The 19368-nt window shown below is 37.8% G+C and overlaps 1 protein-coding gene across 1 annotated transcript in view; it reads left to right on the forward strand.

Annotated features, from left to right (window-relative positions):
• The window catches only part of ELP3 (elongator acetyltransferase complex subunit 3), a 101692-nt gene that overhangs the window by 32281 nt on the left and 50043 nt on the right, over nucleotides 1–19368 (forward strand). Inside the window, exons 8-9 of the mRNA XM_082468977.1 lie at nucleotides 12074–12235; nucleotides 15001–15127. Coding sequence (XP_082325103.1) covers nucleotides 12074–12235; nucleotides 15001–15127 — 289 coding nt within the window. The remainder of the gene's footprint in view (nucleotides 1–12073; nucleotides 12236–15000; nucleotides 15128–19368) is intronic.

The raw sequence follows: 19368 nt of genomic DNA on the forward strand, positions 1-19368 counted from the left end.
TTGTCTTTATGCCAGTACCACAGTCCTGATTATTGTAGTTTTATAGTATACCTTGAAGTAGTATATAAGTCTTCTAACTCTGTCATTGTTTTTCAAGATTGCTTTGGATATTTTAGGTCCTTTGCCTTTCTATATAAAGTTTATGCTTGTCAATTTCTATTATAAAGTGTGATATCCATATTAACAAACTGAAGGATAAAAACCATACAATCATCTCAATAGATGCAGAAAAAGCTTTCGACAAAATTCAACGATAAAATTATTTATGATAAACACTCTCCAGAAAGCGGGCATACAGGGAACCTACCTCAACATAATAAAGGCCATATATGACAAACCCACAGCCAACATAGTTCTTAATGGTGAAAAACTGAAACCATTTCCTCGAAGATCAGGAACAAGACAAGGTTGCCCACTATCACTGCTATTATTCAACATAGTTTTGGAAGTTTTAGCCACAGCAATCAGAGAAGAAAAAGAAATAAAAGGAATCCAAATCGGCAAAGAAGATGTAAAACTGTCACTGTTTACAGATGACATGATACTATACATAGAGAATCCTAAAGATGTTACCAGAAAACTACTAGAGCTAATCAGTGAATTTGGTAAAGTAGCAGGATACAAAATTAATGCACAGAAATCTCTTGCATTCCTATACACTAACGATGAAAAATCTGTAAGAGAAAATAAAGAAACAATCCCATTTACCATTGCAACAAAAAGAATAAAATACCTAGGAATAAATCTTCCTAAGGAGACAAAACACCTGTTTGCAGAAAACTATAAGACACTGATGAAAGAAATTAAAAACGATACAGACAGATGGAGAGATATACCATGTTCCTGGATTGGAAGAATCAACATTGTGAAAATGACTGTACTACCCAAAGCAATCTACGGATTCAATGCAATCCCTGTCAAGCTACCAATGGCATTTTTCACAGAACTAGAACAAAAAAATTTTACAATTTGTATGGAAACACAAAAGACCCCGAACAGCAAAAGCAATCTTGAGAAAGAAAAACAGAGCTGGAGGAATCAGGCTCCCTGACTTCAGACTATACTACAAAGCTACAGTAATCAAGACAGTATGGGTTGGAGGGAGATGCAAGAGGGAGGGGATATGGGGATATATGTATACATATAGCTGATTCACTTTGTTATACAGCAGAAACTAACACAACATTGTAAAGCAATTATACTCCAATAAAGATGTTTAAAAAAAAAGACAGTATGGTACTGGCACAAAAACAGAAATATAGATCAATGGAACAGGATAGAAAGCCTAGAGATAAACCCACGCATGTATGGTCACTGTATCTTTGACAAAGGAGGCAAGAATATACAATGGAGAAAAGACAGCCTGTTCAATAAGTGGTGCTGGGAAAACTGGACAGCTACATTTAAAAGAATGAAATTAGAACACTCCCTAACACCATACACAAAAATAAACTCAAAATGGATTAAAGACCTAAATGTAATGGCCAGACACTATAAAACTCTTAGAGGAAAACATAAGCAGAACACTCTATGACATAAATCACAGCAAGATCCTTTTTGACCCACCTCCTAGAGGAATGGAAGTAAAAGCAAAAATAAACACATGGGACCTAATGAAACTTAAATGCTTCTGCACAGCAAAGGTAACCATAAACAAGATGAAAAGACAACCCTCAGAATGGAAGAAAATATTTGCAAATGAAGCAACTGACAAAGGATTCATCTCCAAAATATACAAGCAGCTCATGCAGCTCAATATCAAAAAAACAAGCAACCCAATCCAAAAATGGGCAGAAGACCTAAATAGACATTTCTCCAAAGAAGATGTACACATTGCCAACAAACATATGAAAGAATGCTCAACATCATTAATCATTAGAGAAATGCAAATCAAAACTACAATGAGGTATCACCTCACACTGGTTAGAATGGCCATCATCAAAAAATCTACAAACAATAAATGCTAGAGAGGGTGTGGAGAAAAGGGAACCCTCTTGCACTGTTGGTGGGAATGTAAATTGATACAGCCACTATGGAGAACAGTATGGAGGTTCCTTAAAAAACTAGAAATAGAACTACCATATGACCCAGCAGTCCCACTACTGGGCATATACCCTGAGAAAACCGTAATTCAAAAAGAGTCATGTACCACGATGTTCGTTGCAGCTCTATTTACAATAGCCAGGATATGGAAGCAACCTAAGTGTCCATCGACAGATGAATGGATAAAGAAGATGTGGCATGTATATACAATGGAATATTACTCAGCTATAAAAAAAAAATGAAATTGAGTTATTTGTAGTGAAGTGGATGGACCTAGAGTCTGTCATACAGAGTGAAGTAAGAAAGAGAAAAACAAATGTTGTATGCTAACACATATATATGGAATCTAAAAAACAAAAAAGGGTTCTGATGAACCTAGGGGTAGGACAGGAATAAAGATGCAGACGTAGAGAATGAACTGGAGGACATGGGGAGGGGGAAGGGTAAGCTGGGATGAAGTGAAAGAGTAGCATTGACATATATACACTACCAAATGTAAAATAGCTAGTAGGAAGCAGCTGCATAGCACAGGGGGATCAGCTCGGTGCTTTGTGACCACCTAGCAGGGTGGAATGGGGGGGTGGGAGGGAGGCGCAAGAGGGAGGGGATATGGGGATGTAAGTATACATATAACTGATTCACTTTGTTATACAGCAGAAACTAACACAGCATTGTAAAACAATTATATTCCAGTAAAGATGTTAAAAAAAAATAAGTAAATAAAAATAAAAAGTGTGATAGGATTGGGATTGCTTTTAAACTATAGAACAATTTTGAGAAAATTACCATTTAGCAATATTGTTTTCTAGTTTATGAACATAGTCTATCTCCTAGTTTCCTTAAGTGTTTTTTAATTTCTCTTAGCAATCTTCAGTTTGGATATTTTGTAAGCTTTTTGTTAAATTTATTTCAAAGTATTTTGTTGATGCTATATTAAATGAAATTTTTAAAAATTTTATTTTCAGATTGTTTGCAGCTAGTATCTAGATACATGGTTGATTTTTGTATATTAACCTTATATCATATGACCTTACTATAAATTCACTACTTAGTTCTAAAAGTTGTTTTTGTAAATTTGCTGGGATTTTCTTCAACAACAATCGTATAATCTGCAAATACAATGAGTTTTAATTTTTCCTTTTGGATTTGCGTGCTTTTTTTTTTTGCCTTATTGCAACAGCTAGGACATTCTGTACAGTGTTAAATAGAAGAGGTGAGAGTGAGTCTCTCTGTCTTATTCCCAATAATACAGGGAAAACATTTAATATTGCAGTGTTAAGTACAGTGTTACTTGTGAGTTTTTTTTGTAGATACCTTTATCAGATTGAAGAATTTTGCTAAGAGTTTTTTATCATTAACTCATTTGTCTAATGATTTCTTTGTCTGTATTTAAATGATCATATGATTTTCATCCTTTATTCTGATAATGTATATCACTTTGATTGATCTTTTAATGTTAAACTAACCTTGCATTCCTAAGATAAACCCTATTTGGTCAAAATGTATTTTTCTTTTTATATATCACTGGATTCACCTTTCTAAGACTTTGTAAAGGATTTTGTTCTTGAGGGATGGCAGTCTGTGATTTCCTTTTATCTAACTTCTTTGTCAGGTTTTGGTTTTAGTGTTATGCCGGCCCTATAAAACAACTTATGAAGTGTTTCCTCCTCTATTTTCTGAAAGAGTTCATGTAAGATGAATATTATTTCTTCTGTAAGTGTTTGCTAGAACTCAACAGTAAAACTATCCAAGACTGGAGTTTCTTTATGGGAGGGTCTTAGATGATTAATTCAATTCCTTTAATAGATAAAGGGATATTCAAATTTTCTGTTTCTTCTGTGTCCGTTTTGATAAATTATATTTTCCAAGGAATTTGATTTATCCAAATTGTCAAACTTTTTGGTATTAAGTTGTTCATAATGTTCCCTTATTTTGTTTTTAATGCCTGTAGGATGTTAGTGATCCATCCCTCCTTCAATCCTGATATTGATTACCTGTGTTCTCTCTTTTTTTTCTTTATTAGTCTAGCTAAGGTTTATCAATTTTGTTGTTCTTTGTAAAGAATTAACCTTTGGTTTTATGTCCTCTACTTAATATATTTCTGCTTTTATTTTTATTATCATCTTCTACTTGCTTTGGATTTCCTTTACTCTTTCTATGCTTAAGTAAGGTATAGAAACTTATCACTATAGACCTTTCTTCTTTTCTAATGTAAGTGTTTAAAGCTTTAAAGTTTTCCCCTAAGCACTGCTTTGTCTGAATCCCACAAATTTTAATATGTTGTATTTTAATTATTATTCAGTTCAAAATGTTTCCTAAAATTGTTTGTATTTTGACCCATGGATTATATACAAATGGATTGTTTAATTTCTAAATTTCCAAAAACTTGGAGTTTTTCTTGATTTCTTAATGTCATTGATTTCTAATTTAATTCCATATTGGTCAGAGAGGGTCTATTCTATACAATTTCAATTTCTTAAAGTTTTTTTATTGAGACTTATTTTGTGGCTCAGCATACATGGTCCATCTTGGTGAACAAACTATGTATATTTGATAGAATGTGTATTCTGCAGTTGTTGGTTGTAATGTTCTATAAATATCAATTCAGTCAAAGTGGTAGATAGTGTTGTTCAGTTGGTCCTCGTCTTGGGGTTGGTTTGTTTTGTTTTGGTTTTTTTCTGTGTAGTTCTGTCAGCTGCAAAGAGAGAAAGAGAGATTAAAATATCCAACTATGATTGAAGAATTATCTATTTCTCCCTTTAGTTATATTAGTTTTTACTTCATTTATTTTGAAGATCTGCTGTGAGGAATATGCACATTTATGATTGATATGTTTTCCTGGTATATGAACTTTTTGTCAATATGAAGTTACCTTTTTATCATTATGAAATGTCCTTTATTTCTGGTCTTGAAGTTTCCTTTTTTTGATGTTAAATTAGCCATTACAGCTTTTGCATACTTACTGTTTTCCCTATGTAGTATCTTTTTCCATCCATTTACTTTCCACCCATATGTGTCTCTGTATTGAAACTGTGTTTCTTTTAACAGTCTAGTTGGCAGTTTTATGGAAGTCTACAGTAGTTGGGTCTTGTTTTTTTTATCCATTTTGACAATGTCTGCCTTTTAATTGGAATGTTTAATCTGTTAACATTAGATACCATTAATATTTGCATCTACCAATTTAGTCACTCCCTCACTTTGGTTTTCAGTAGCCAAGAGTAATGGTTTTACTGAATACCATTATTGTCTAATTCTGTGCAATGCATTTTTTCTATATCCTTTAATAGGGAATGTATTCTTGAGAGAGAGAGTCTGTCATATCTAACACAATTCCTTGAGGAGAGAAGGTATAGTAAGTCCCCTACATACGAACCTTCAAGTTGCGAATTTTCAAAGATTTGAACATGTGTTTGCATGTCCAGTCACGTAAGTTAGTTCATGTGTCTGGCATTATCTGTAAAAGTTGGGTACCTAGGCTAATTTTGTTGGACTTACGAACAAATTGGACTTATGAATGTGCTCTCGGAATGGAACTCGTTTGTATGTAGGGGACTTACTGTACTTAAAAAACATTGTTAAATGAGTGCAGTGGGAAGAACTGTGCATTAAGAATTAGGTTCCAGACTTATTTCTGTTGTTATCTTACATTATTAATGAGGAGGCAGACTATATTATTTCTAAAGTTACTTCTTTCTGTGACATTGTATGCTTTGAAGATTTCTATTGGAATGGGAATTTTTATCTAAAAGATGTGCTTGAAGGTTATTTTTCATCTAGCAGTCACTTTCGGACAATGACAACTTTTCTATAATGCATTTATGTATATAGCCCTTAAATTTGAATGTGAATAGAATATTAAAAGAATTTGTAATAACCATGATTGTTTTTTTCTATTAATAGTACATTGCTGTTGGCTCTTCAGCTGTCTGATTAGGAGTATAAAATGGTAGCATTCTTGTCGGCTACTGAAAGAATCAAAACCGAAACTGTTAAGGGTTGTTTTTCATATATCTTAAACCTGGTCAACTAGCATGATAAGGGACCAAAGGTCCCTGATTACTCTCTAAGCTATGTTACCAGGTGAGTTTTTCATAGGTTGTACTCATTTAAAAATTGAACTTCTGTTCCTGTCTGTTTCCTCAGTTTGTGTTGGGCAGAACCTTATGTTATAGACCCTCTTGACATAACTGCCAATATCCAGGAAGCAAACTTGACCACCATCTCAAAAGGAAAGATAGTTATTTTTAAATTCTCAAACATTCAACTCAAGTCATTCTTAAGTTTGGAATATCACTAGCACAGTATTATACAGAACATAAAATTTTGTTGAGATATTTTCCAGATATGATTATAGCCCCCGCACCACCCTGCCCCCCCCCAAATAAGCATGTGTTCTGTGGTACTACTGAGGAATTACACCAATCACCCCAGATGTTATTTGGCAAGTCAAAAAAATCTTTGGCTGTCCAAAGAAGTTTATAAATTCTCCTTACTCATTTTGAGACTGCAGATGCAAAAGAGAGTTTGTACATTGTGATTAATGAAAATCAATATTTCATCTACATATTACAAATATTTACGTTGTGATTTGGTTTGAGCAGGTTGAGTTTGAGATAGAGGGATGTCCATGTAGGAAAGGGTCCATAAAACTCTCAGAAATTTGGGCTTAGACCTCTAGTGAGATTTCACACAGGAAATCTAAAGTAAGACACATCTAACTTAATTAATGACAGAAGTTTTAGAGAGGACTTCAGGAGATTAATAGTAAGCAGAAGTGTTCTTTGATGCCACAGCCTTCTTGGAGTGAATCAGAAACCGTTTACAGAAGATAATAAAGAGACCTTCACATCGTCTTTCTTCAGTGTCCCCCTGGTTGGGACCTTAGTGTGAAGGGAGAGTAAGTAATAACAGATGTCACTTTTATAGGTCACTTTCTTCCTTCCAGAAGTAGAAGCATGCTTTCCAAGAAATCATATCTATCCAGTTATATATCTGCCACTTCTGGCTCTTTGTTCTTAAGTGGTTCTTGGCTTTAGCTGTGTGTCTTATCCCTACAGCTAGACTGTTGAGCATCTCTGGGACGAGAACTACTGTATCTTTACTTTCTGTAGATTACCTGGCCTAGTGTTAAGCAACTTTTAGGGTTAACTATTTGCAAGAGGAAAGGTAACCAGTAGAATTAGCTAGAGGCTGCTATGGGAGTAGAGAGAGACCTCCTATGTCTTCAGTTATGCCTCATTCATTTACTCATTCTTCATATTAGTAATTTTTATATTGAAGGAGAGTTTTTAGTGCTGAAGCCCTTACCTCTAAATGTATACGAGCCTACTGCCTTCCAGGAGCTTCCTGTCTAGGTGGATAGACAGACATAGCCACAAATAACAAGACAAACTCCAGAGTATGGGCAAGGTACTTTAGGAATGAGAGCGCGGAGTTACTGAGAGGCGCTGGGAAGATGTCATGGCAGGAGAAATGTATTTGAGCTTTGTTTTTTTTTGTTTGTTTTTTAAAGTTTTTTTTTTTTTTTTTTAAAGATTTCCTTGTGCCCTTTTTTCTTTTTTTATTTATTTATTTATTTTTTATTTATTTATGGCTGTGTTGGGTCTTCGTTTCTGTGCGAGGGCTTTCTCTAGTTTCGGCAAGCGGGGGCCACTCTTCATCGCGGTGCGCGGGCCTCTCACTATCGCGGCCTCTCTTGTTGTGGAGCACAGGCTCCAGACGCGCAGGCTCAGTAATTGTGGCTCACAGGCTCAGTTGCTCTGCGGCATGTGGGATCTTCCCAGACCAGGGCTCGAACCTGTGTCCCCTGCATCGGCAGGCAGATTCTCAACCACTGTGCCACCAGGGAAGCCCTTGAGCTTTGTTTTGAAGTCTGGGTAGCGTTTGGTTTTTATTTGCTTTTATATTCCCAGGTTACTGTCCCATCTCCCACCCCCTCCCAGCCCCAGCCCCCCAGTTAAAAAAAAAATGCTGTCAGCATAAGTTATTGGCTTAAGTTATGCTTCACAGAGAACATTAGCATCTTTTATAGTTGGTGCCACTCCTATGGCATACAGAAAAGTGTAGGATTCAGCGTAGCCCCACAGTGGTGATGTTTAGTTTATTTAAAATGACCCTATAATGCCACAAAAAGAGAAGTGGAATTGGAATCAGAAGACCTGGGTACAAGTCCTGGCTTTTTCTCTTAGAAGCTCATGATCAGGGTTGGAAAATTTGGTACATTTCGTAAACGCCCAAGAATTTAACAAGTCTGCCTTTCCCCGCTCCCCAACGGTATGGTAGTTGAACTCGGTAGTAAAGGAGAGCCACACTGTTGGATGGCTGTCTAAACAGTGTGGCGGGTTATAGCAGGCCATAAAATGCCAGCTCAGATATTTTGCTTAGATTAGTTGACAGCCTTTATGAACATATTTGCAATATTTTGAAAAACCAATCATATTGATATCTTTACATCTCTCTTTAATGAAGAGGCAAGAATTAGTGATATGTAGAACTAAATATAGCATTAACAAAAATCCTTTACAAAATGATCTTATACTGTATAAGATGACCTTACATTCTGTTCTTTAGAAAATACTCCATTATTTTTGCTCAAATTTGATAGGAATTTCTGCTTAATTGCTTTTCAGATGAAAATACAATTCTGAAAGAAAGATAGTGGTAAATAGAAAATATTGGCTTTTAAAAACTTGAGTTATTTTTTGTTCCTCCGTTTCTGCTCCTGCAAAAGGTAATGACATTTTCCCCAAGAGGAAAGACACTTTTGAAATGGAGTTAAGTTATTGTTTGCGAATAAGGTTTGCCTCTGTGTCCTGTACTACATTCTAACAACTTATGAAGAGACCTTATCATCCTCGCAGCAGCTTTCTCTCAGTCTTGCTTGGGCCTTTGATGATCTGTGCCATAGAGATTAGCTAGTGGATTTCTCTTTCCTCTAGACGAATTTCCATCTGTGCAGTTGCCTGTCCTCTAGTTTTAGTAATGCAAGGTACTGTTGTGCTGCCAACTTTGCTGATAACTTAATGGCATCCTTTTAGGAAATACTGTGGGTTGTTTTTTTGTTTTGTTTGTTTGTTTGTGTTTACTTATTTATTTATTTATTTATTGGCTGTGCCTTGCAGCACGTAGGATCTTTGTTCCCTGACCAGGGGTTGAACCCATGCCCCCAGCATTGGGAACATGGAGTCTTAACCACTGGACCACCAGGGAAGTCCGAGGAAATACTGTGGGTTTTATAAAAATATCAGTGAATGGAGAGGTTTTATGATACAATTTTGGAATGCCTGACTGTAAAATGTTCTCACTTACTTTGTTAAATATACTCAAAACTTAGAGTTTTCTGCTTTTTGGTTTTTTTCAGCTGTCATGCAATATGCTTTCTCCATAATACGTTAGTGTTTTCTTTTTTTAATTTTTTTAAAAATATTTATTTATTTATTTTATTTGGCTGTGTCAGGTCTTGGCTGCAGCACGCAAGATCCTCGTTGCGGCACGCAGGATCTTTTTTGTTGTGGCGCACAGGCTTCCCTCTAGTTGTGGGGCACAGGCTCCAGAGCGTGCAGGCTCAGTAGCTGTGGCTCGCGGGCTCTAGAGCGCAGGCTCAGTAGTTGTGGTGCGTGGGCTTAGTTGCCCCGTGGCATGTGGGATCTTAGTTCCCCCAACCAAGGATCAAACCCACGTCCCCTGAACTGGAAGGCAGATTCCTAACCACTGGACCACCAGGGAAGTCCCTTAATTTTTTAAAACAATGGTTTTCTCCAAACACAATAATTGGTATTCGAAGAAGGTGAGTTACATGTATTCTGCATGCCTTGGGACCCACCTATTTGAGAGGCGTGAGACTTTCTGATCTGATTGTTTCAGAGAAGCTAGCTGTCAGAAGCAAGATTGGATAAGATCTGTGCCCTTTTTTGTCTTATGATTTATCGTTTAGTAACTATAAACTAGTTGTTTCCCTTTAGTTCTTGCTGCCTCTAGTAATCCTATATAAAACCTTAGGAATAGGGTAATAGTGTAAAGACTTTGAACGTCTAGAGTGAAAGACTTCAGAATCAGTCCTACAGTTCAGTGATTCGTAACCTTCTTAATAATTATTATTAAATTAGATAAGTCAGTTGTATTGACAATTATGAATGAATGAACTTAAAGGAGAACAGTAGTTACAAAACTATGGAAATTTTATGATTTTTATTTTTCAAGAAAAAAGCTATGAACTTCTTTGGAAAGAAGGAAATTAAGTGGCAAAAAAAGGCTTCCCTCACCCTGCCCGAAGAATTGAGAAAGTTGTAGAAGGGTGCACTGAGAAGAATTATTTCGTTCTAGGAGAAGTTGAAGAGAGGACAGATCTGATGTCCCATGCTGAATTGTCCAAGCCATGTGATAGAGTGAAACACAGAGCAGGAGTTTTGAAGTCAGGCAGACCTACCTTCAAATCCTGACTTGGATTGTATGAGCTCTGTACCCTTGGACAAAGTATTTAATCACTTTAGGAACTTCAGTTTCTTTATCTGTAAAATAGGGATAATAAGACGTACTTCATAGAGCTAACGGGAGCATTCAGTGCGTGTGGAGTATGTAGTGCCGTGCTTGGCCGCAGTGGCCTCTGTAGGTAATGGTTCCTGTTCCATCGCATCAGCAGACCACTTAGCAAGTCATTTTCCTCCTCTAGGTTCTAGCTTGAATCTAAAGTGGTACTCATGGGCTTCCCTGGTGGTGCAGTGGTTGAGAATCTGCCTGCCAATGCAGGGGACATGGGTTTGAGCCCTGGTCCGGGAAGATCCCACATGCCGCGGAGCAGCTAAGCCCGTGCGCCACAACTACTGAGCCTGCGCTCTAGAGCCCACAAGCCACAACTACTGAGGCCCATACGTCAGGAGCCCATGCTCCACAACAAGGGAAGCCACCGCAATGAGAAGCCCGCACACTGCAACGAAGAGCAGCCCCCGCTCGCCACAACTAGAGGAAGCCCGCACGCAGCAACAAAGACCCAACGCAGCCAAAGTAAATTAAATAAATAAATAAATAAATTTAAAGTGGTACTCACTACTCTGATATCTGGTTTTAGTGAAGGAGAAAAATGATTCCTAATTTTGTAAGTTGTTGCTAAGATTAATAGGCTTGACAAAAAGACTTGTGGGTATAGAAGACATTTCATCTGAATTATTCCTATGATCATTATGCATACCCTCCCCTCCCCCCTCGTTTGTTTTCTTTTATTTACCATAACTCTAAAATATGGAGTGGAAAATAAATAATGCAGATGGTTTTCACTTCCATGAAAAATCGTTGCTAGGAATTCAAAATTAGGGTTTTCACAGTTGAAATCCCTGCTTTCAAGGAGATTATGGTTGCAGCGCACTGCAGGAGAATAATAACGATAATGGTGATGATCACATTACTTTGTGGCGGCTCAGTCACGTCAGTCCCATGAGGTATAGCGACTCTTATCCTCATTTTGCATATAATGAAACCGAAGCACAGGGAGGTTAGTAACTTTCCTGTTTGCATAGTTAGGATTTGAACTCAGACAGTCTGGCTCCAGAGCCCATGCTCTTTTTTTTTTTTTTAACTATTTTTTAAAATTTATTTATTTTACTTATTTTATTTATTTTTGGCTGAATTGGGTCTTCGTTGCTGCGTGTGGGCTTTTTCTAGTTGCTGTGAGCGGGGGCTACTCTTCGTTGCGGTGTGCGGGCTTCTTATTGCAGTGGCTTCTCTTGTTGCGGAGCACGGGCTCTAGGCACATGGGCTTCAATAGTTGTGGCTCGTGGGCTCTAGAGCGCAGGCTCAGTAGTTGAGGCGCACGGGCTTAGTTGCTCCGCGGCATGTGGGATCTTCCCGGACCAGGGTTCGAACCCGTGTCTCCTGCATTGGCAGGCAGATTCTTAACCACTGCGCAACCAGGGAAGTCCGAGCCCACGCTCTTAACCCCTGGGTTAGAGCCGGGAGGACAAGAAGAAGACATCCTTTAAATGAGAACAAATGTTCTAAAGCTTTGGCAAGTTGTTTACTTTTCGATTTTACTCTACAGATATTCTGAGAGAAGCCTCACAAAGTGCATCGGAATTACTATTGAGACCAGACCAGATTATTGCATGAAGCGGCATTTAAGTGATATGTTGACCTATGGCTGCACAAGGCTGGAGATCGGGGTGCAGAGTGTCTATGAGGATGTGGCCAGAGATACCAACCGGTAAGACGGTGCAGATGATCTTGCACAAGACTTCCTTTTCCCCCACCGACTGGATCTGTGTTACTACCCATCTGACAGGGAGAGGTCTAGGTATTCCTCGTATTCGTTCTTCTGTCTGTGCTCTTAGTTCCATCTCCTCCCTCCTTGATTTTCAGTCTCTCTTTACTGGCTTTTTTCCAGTAGTCTATAAACATGCTTGTCTCTCTTCCAGTTCTTGTGATAAATAGCCTTTCCCATGTGGAAAGCAGAGGGCAGGGCTCAGGGTTAGTAGTTCAAAGCATGAGAGAAGGCCAAGGAGAATAGGAACAAAGAAAAGGGTTTGAACAAGAAGGAAACTAGTGTGAGATTTAAGAGATTCGTTTTGGTGAAGCAAATGCCAGTTGGTAGGGTAGAGAAAGAAAGGCTGGTGAGGTGATGGGTATAAACTTTGAGAAATTTGGGAGTCTAAGGAAGGAAAGAAATAAGGGTTGATAGAGCCATATGAAGTTCTCTTCCCTCCAGAAATAAAGGCAGGCTTCAAGGAGTAAGTGTGTGTTGAGCTGGATCTTAAAGGCTACTTCACTTTAATAGGATTTGGATAGACATGGTGGAGGGTTGTGCTCGGAGAAGGAAGTCAAGGGAAACTAGGGAAACACATGGGTCAGTATCTTAGCAACAACCAGGAAAAGTGCCAGGCTAACGAGGGCGGATGCTTCCCTTTAGGTAATAGAGGTCTATTAAATATTTTGCACACAGGAAGAGTCAGATGGATATCAAGCGTGAGAAAGATCAGCCTGCATAGGATGCAGTCTTGTCGGGGAAGGCTTGAACCGGGAATGCTGGTAGGGCTGCTGCAGTAACCAGGGCTATGCCAGAGAGGTACCTTGTGGGTGGAAAGAGTCTCTGGAAGAGTCTGAGTTAGTCAGGTGGGGAAGAGGAAGATTTTTTCAGGCAGAAAGGAGAGTACGAGCAAGCTCCTGAGGATAGGAGCACACGGCACATTTCGGGAAATTGGAGTGGTTTCATTTGGTGGGAGTGTGGAGCGTGAGGTAGGAGCGTGGTAAGAGGTGAGGCTGAAAGGGTCAGCAGGTTGGCCAGATCATGGGGCGCCTTAGAAGTCAGCCCAGCAAGTTTGAGCTTTAATCCAAGGCCAGGCTGCAAGCTAACTTGTGATCAAGGCAAATCTGCATTTTATTTTATTTTATTTATTTATTTTTGGCTGCGTCGGGTCTCAGTTGCAGCATGCGGGCTCCTCCCTATTTGTGGCGTGCAGGTTTTCTCTTCTCTAGTTGTGGCGCGGGCTCCAAGGTGCACGGGCTCTGTAGTTTGAGGCATGCAGGCTCTAGTTGAGGCGCACGGGCCCAGCTGCCATGCGGCATGTGGGATCTCAGTTCCCTGACCAGGGATTGCACCCGCGTCCCCTGCATGGGAAGGCGGATTCTTTACCACTGGACCACCAGGGAAGTCCTGGGGATCACAGTGTGAGGGTGGACTAAGAAGACCAAGCTAGAAGGAAGGTGAGTTCAGAGGCTGCTGCGGTAATTTAAGCAGGAAGTGATGTCCTGAAAAGCAGTGTTTGATGACTGAGTGGGAATGAGGGTAAGAGAGAATGGGAAATAGAGGCTTGGAGGGAAGATGAGTTTCATTTTGGATAAACTAAGTTTTAGATACTTGTGGGACAACCGGTTGAAGGTTTGCTTTAGAGCAGGGCTGTCCAGCAGAACATTCTGCAGTGACTGAAATGTTCTGTACCCGCACTGTCCACTGTGATAGCACAACCGAGGAATTGAATTTTTCATCTGAATTAATTTAAAGATAAACTTGAATAACCACATGTGCCTCATGACTCTAATATTGTACAGTGCAGCATTAGAGTATTGGATATTTGGGCATGGTGTCAGAAGAGAGGCCTGGCCCAGTCATATAGATTGAGAAGTGATTAACAAAAAGAGATTAGAGATGGAAGCCATGGAAATGGATGGGAACCTTCAGAGAGTGGGAAGGAGTCCATGGTTTGTAGGATTTTTTGGTGGTGAATGGGAATGGCTAGGTGGTAAAAGGATTGATACAGGGCTTCGGTCTTTAGTAGCCCCAAACTATTATTAGGGCTTGCTTCTTACTTGAATGTGGCACTAGAATGTTAAAATGATTTATACAGCTGGCCCGAAATGATTCTGACTTGTCACTAAATCATTCTCTCTTCTTACTTTTTTTTTAGGGCCCTCCAGCCCACCAGAGTGAAATCTACTTTGTATATAGATGTATCTCTCTCTCTCCCTCTCTCTCTGTCTCTCTCTCTCTCTCTCTCTTCCCCCCTCCCCCTCTCTCCCTCCCTCCCTTTCTTTCTCCAAATGAAATTATTTGTTAAAAGATTTTTAAAGGAAAGAGCATAACAAGATGCTGCTCCTGCATGGTTTTGAGCTCATTATTCTTGTTTTTAACCTAGATATTTACATTAGCAAGCTTATTTTGGCCGATGATGCTAAATCAAATAATTTTAGTGTATATTAACTCCTGTGACCTCAGTCACTTACTGTCAGAACTTACTGTCAGAGTAAGTGCATAAGGGAATTTCTGAGAAATATCTCAGAAGTAAAATTATTTTTTTCCAGGCCTTCCCAGAGGTGGAGATGTAAAAATGACTTTCTACGATTTCTTTTTCCCCAACTATATTCTTCACTATAGAGCTACTGTTAACCTGTCTTGGAGATTGTTTTCCCTCTATTCCTTGTACTCACCTTATTGCCCATTTATTTGTGTAACAGGTAGTGAATTTTCTTCCTCAGGGGCCACACTGTGAAGGCGGTATGTGAGTCCTTTCACCTGGCCAAAGATTCTGGTTTCAAAGTTGTGGCTCATATGATGCCCGATCTGCCAAATGTGGGACTAGAGAGAGACATTGAACAGTTTACAGTAAGTATTACCTTAAACCAAGCTACTTGAGAATGCCTCTGCATGCTGCTTCTACCCTCTCTGCTCTTTCTGATTATTTACTGTTGATTTTTTTCCCATTATTAAAGCAAGACATCCTCATTATGACACAGTGGAGAAAGAGGAGTCACTCACAGCCCCGACACCAAATAAAACCCTAACATGTCAATATACTCCCAGGGTTTTTTTATACTTAGGATTTTTTAGGGGATGAGGTGGGTGATAATAGATACACGAAGACATACTTACAGTTACGTATATGATAGGTAATTATTTTAATAGCTTTTTCACTTAACATTATAGCAAGCATTTATTCCTGTTATAGCCTGGTCTCTGTTAAAAGATTAACATATTTAAATATCCACTTAATTTCCATTGAACAAATATGCCATACTTTGCTTAACCACTTCCAGTTTTTTGTTTTTTTTTTTAATAAGAGACTCTTTTTTTTTTTTTTAATTATTTATTTATTTATGGCTGCGTTGGGTCTTCGTTTCTGTGCGAAGGCTCCCTCTAGTTGCGGCAAGTGGGGGCCACTCTTCATCGCAGTGCGCAGGCCTCTCACCATCGCAGCCTCTCTCGTTGCGGAGCACAGGCTCCAGACGCGCAGGCTCAGTAATTGTGGCTCACGGGCCCAGTCGCTCCGCGGCATGTGGGAGCCTCCCAGACCAGGGCTCGAACCCGTGTCCCCTGCATTGGCAGGCAGATTCTCAACCACTGCGCCACCAGGGAAGCCCTCCAGTTTTTTTAATTGAAGATATTATCAGTTTTTGATAATATCAAAATATCAAATAGATATTTGTAAATAGACTGCACATCAACAATTTTACGCCTGTAATTTTTTATAGTATTTAGGGTTATTTCTTTAGGACAAATTCCCTGGAGTAGAATTATCAGGTAAAGGTATAAATACTTTAAGAATCTCACCATATTACTTAGTTGCTTTTCCCAGGGTTATAACAACTTACACTCATTTCAGCAGGGTTATCTTTTTCCCAAAATAATTCTCTCCTATTTATGTATTTTCTACATACATATATATACACACACACACACACACACACACATACATACAGTATTTTATCTTCATTAATTTGATGGATAAAAGTGCCATTTCAACTTGTATTTTGTAATTATAAGTAATGCATTTTTCAGGTTTGTATTTAATAAGTATAACTCTTTCATCTTTTTGGAATTGTGTGTTTTTGTCCTCTGACCAATTACTCTATTAGATATGAATATTTTTAATATTAATTATATGAACTTTCTAGGTAATGACATATTATGGATTGTTTTTTATATTTGTTAAAAATATTTTCCCCAACCTATCCTTGACCTTTTGTTTCTGTTGTCAAATCTATCTTATTTACTTACTTATTTTCTTAGTGATGATTTCTTAAGATACTTCTAAGCTTAGAACTGCCTTTCTCGTATAGCATTTCATTAAACAGTGAAAGAAAATATTCTGTTTTCTTCTAGCCTTTCTGTTCTTTGAATTTTAATACCTAACTTGGGGGTTCGTTTGTTTGTTTGTTTGTTTGTTTTTACTCTATCACATGTTAGCTTGATTCATGTTAGCTTTGTCTTGGGAAATGAGATTGCTCAAAACTCTTTTTTCCTTCAGATTCTCAAATAGGGAAGGTGGCTTAAGGATATCCTTTTAGAGAAGAGAATGAAAATATTTATCAAGTTATTTCATCCACAAAAATACTTTTATTTTGCTCTGTTTATTAGAACAATAGAATTCATCATGCCTTATTTGTGAAGTTAATAATTCTTTCCTTTTAAAAAGTTTATTTTTATTATTTCTAAGCCAATGAATTACAACTAAAGGCCTATTTTATAAGACAGCATTAATTCACAGATGTTATTAATTCCCCCATATTGACTATGTAATAGATTTTGAGTCTAATATCTTCCCCTCAGTAGTACTAGCCAGGTACTCAGACTTCAAGCCTAAAAGGCACCTGAAACACACTTTTCTTTAGCACAGCTCCTAGGTGGGCCAGTGGTATAGCCAGCATTCATAACTTTAAGTGCCCTTGGAAAAAAAATGTCAAGTAATAGCAAATAGCTGAGTCTTACAATTCATTTTCTTTGTGTCTTCAAAATAAAGAATAGTTCAGAAATAATATTGCAGAGACAGCCCTTCATGTAAATGGATTTATCTGCTTGTTTATAATCTTTTCAAAGAAACCTACAGGGAATATGAGCAGACCATATGCCTTTTCTAACTGCATCCCAGCAAATGAGTAACAAAATAGAGCTAAAATGAGAAATCTGATTTCTCTCTATAGAAAAATTCTCTGAAAAATTAATCTATAGATTGTCTTAAATATTTTTACAAATCAATTAAAAAAAAGACAGACCACCTAATAGGAGAATGGGAAAAAAAAACAAAACTTGAACAAACACTTCACAGATAGGATATTCAAATATTCAGTAAAACTATTTAAAAGTTCTCAGTCATTTATCTTCAAAGAAATGAAATTTAAAACTACAATGCATGGCTACTGTATACTCATCAGAATAGCTAAGAATAGCTAAAATGAAAAAAGACAATATCAAGTGTTGGTAAGAGTATGGAGCAACTGGAACTCTCATTTATTGCCAGTGGGAATATAGTACATCATATTAGAAAACTGTTTGACAGTATCTACTAAAAGTGAACGTAGGCATACTCCATGACCCAGCAATTCTACTCCTTCACGTTTACCCAGCAGAAATGCACACATATTTACCAAGACACAGTCACAAATTACTGAGTGTAGTATCATCATATTGGAAACAACCCAAGTGTCCATTAAAAGTCAAATACATAAATATTGTAAGTTGTGGTGTAGTCAAACAATGAAATACATAAAACAATAAGAGTAAATTAATTATGACTTCATGCAACAACGTGGCTGATTCTATTCAGCATAATATTGAGCAAAGGAAACCAGATCCAAAAGACTACCTAACATACAATCCTATTAATGTGAGGTTCAGAAGCTTTGGGTGGAATTGTAGCTGGAAACAGGCATGTGGTAGGCTTCTGAGGTTTGGATAATGTGCCTTTTCTTGATTTGAGTGTCTAGGTGCTGGCTACATGATTTGTAAAAATCTGTCAAGGTGTACACTTATGATTTGTGTACTTTTTTATACTAAGATATATTTCAATAAAAGGTTTACTAAAATTTTTTTAAACTAGTTTTTGTTTAAGAAATCTTGTTTGGGCCTATTTGGAATTCACAACTTTTCCTGAATTAGTAGGCAGTATATTTTACACTTTAAAAATTTCTTTTTTCCCTACTTTATTTTATTGTCACATTATTAGCAACCCACAGATACAGTTCCCTTAATGTGTTTTATCTATAGGAAGGGTTGCTAAGTAAAGGGTCTACTTGTATAATTGTAGAAGTCTAAAAAATGTTATATCTGTAGAGGACAAGATAGCCTTGCCTGGCACGGATCCCAGCTATGTGCCTGCATGTGTTAGTTATAAATTGGCTTTGCTCTCACACCTTGTTGCTTAGGTCAGTTCTGGGTCGCTAAGAGCGAAACTGGTCATTTGCATCTGTTCATTGCAGATTCACACTCTTATCTAGTGGTAGGTACAGAGCTCATAGCTGTTTGTGATAAATAGCATTTGCTTATATTTTTCAGTAACTAAGATTTATTTTTGAAATGAAGTTTTCTTTTTTCTTATAAAGCTGAAAGTCCTGGTTGTGATGGAGAATGTTTAACATCTTAGGAATTTATCCTCCGAGCATTAACTTCACTCTTTCCATCTGTCCTCAGGTCTCCAAAATGTTATATCATTTACTACTCAAAATAACCTTTAGCTGTTTTTGTATTTTATTCTTTTAAAATTAGACTGCTCCTGGATGTCTAAACTCAGGTTGCTGAAAATGCTTAGAGAGTGTCAGTTCCTCTTGAGGAAAAATTTATCTCCAGAACCTCTTGTCAGTAATGCGAAATCTTTCAAAGTCCATTAATGTTTGCCCACCCTTTGGACACTCAGAAGCTCTTTTTTTTTCCCCACTGAGCTGTTTTTCCCAAAAGCCAGTGTGATCAAGTTACAGTTTGGCAGGTATGGTTAGAGGTGTCTGTTGTTGTTACTTCTTCATTTGCTTGGTTTTCTTAATGTAAAGGCTCGATACTTAAGGTAATGTCACAGAATACAGGTAGTGTAGAATTATATCAGAAAAGACCACCTGTTCCAGCCTCCTCAGATAAGG

The sequence above is a fragment of the Balaenoptera physalus genome, assembly GCF_965194825.1.
Source record: "Balaenoptera physalus genome assembly, chromosome: 7".
NCBI classification, from domain to species: Eukaryota; Metazoa; Chordata; class Mammalia; order Artiodactyla; family Balaenopteridae; genus Balaenoptera; species Balaenoptera physalus.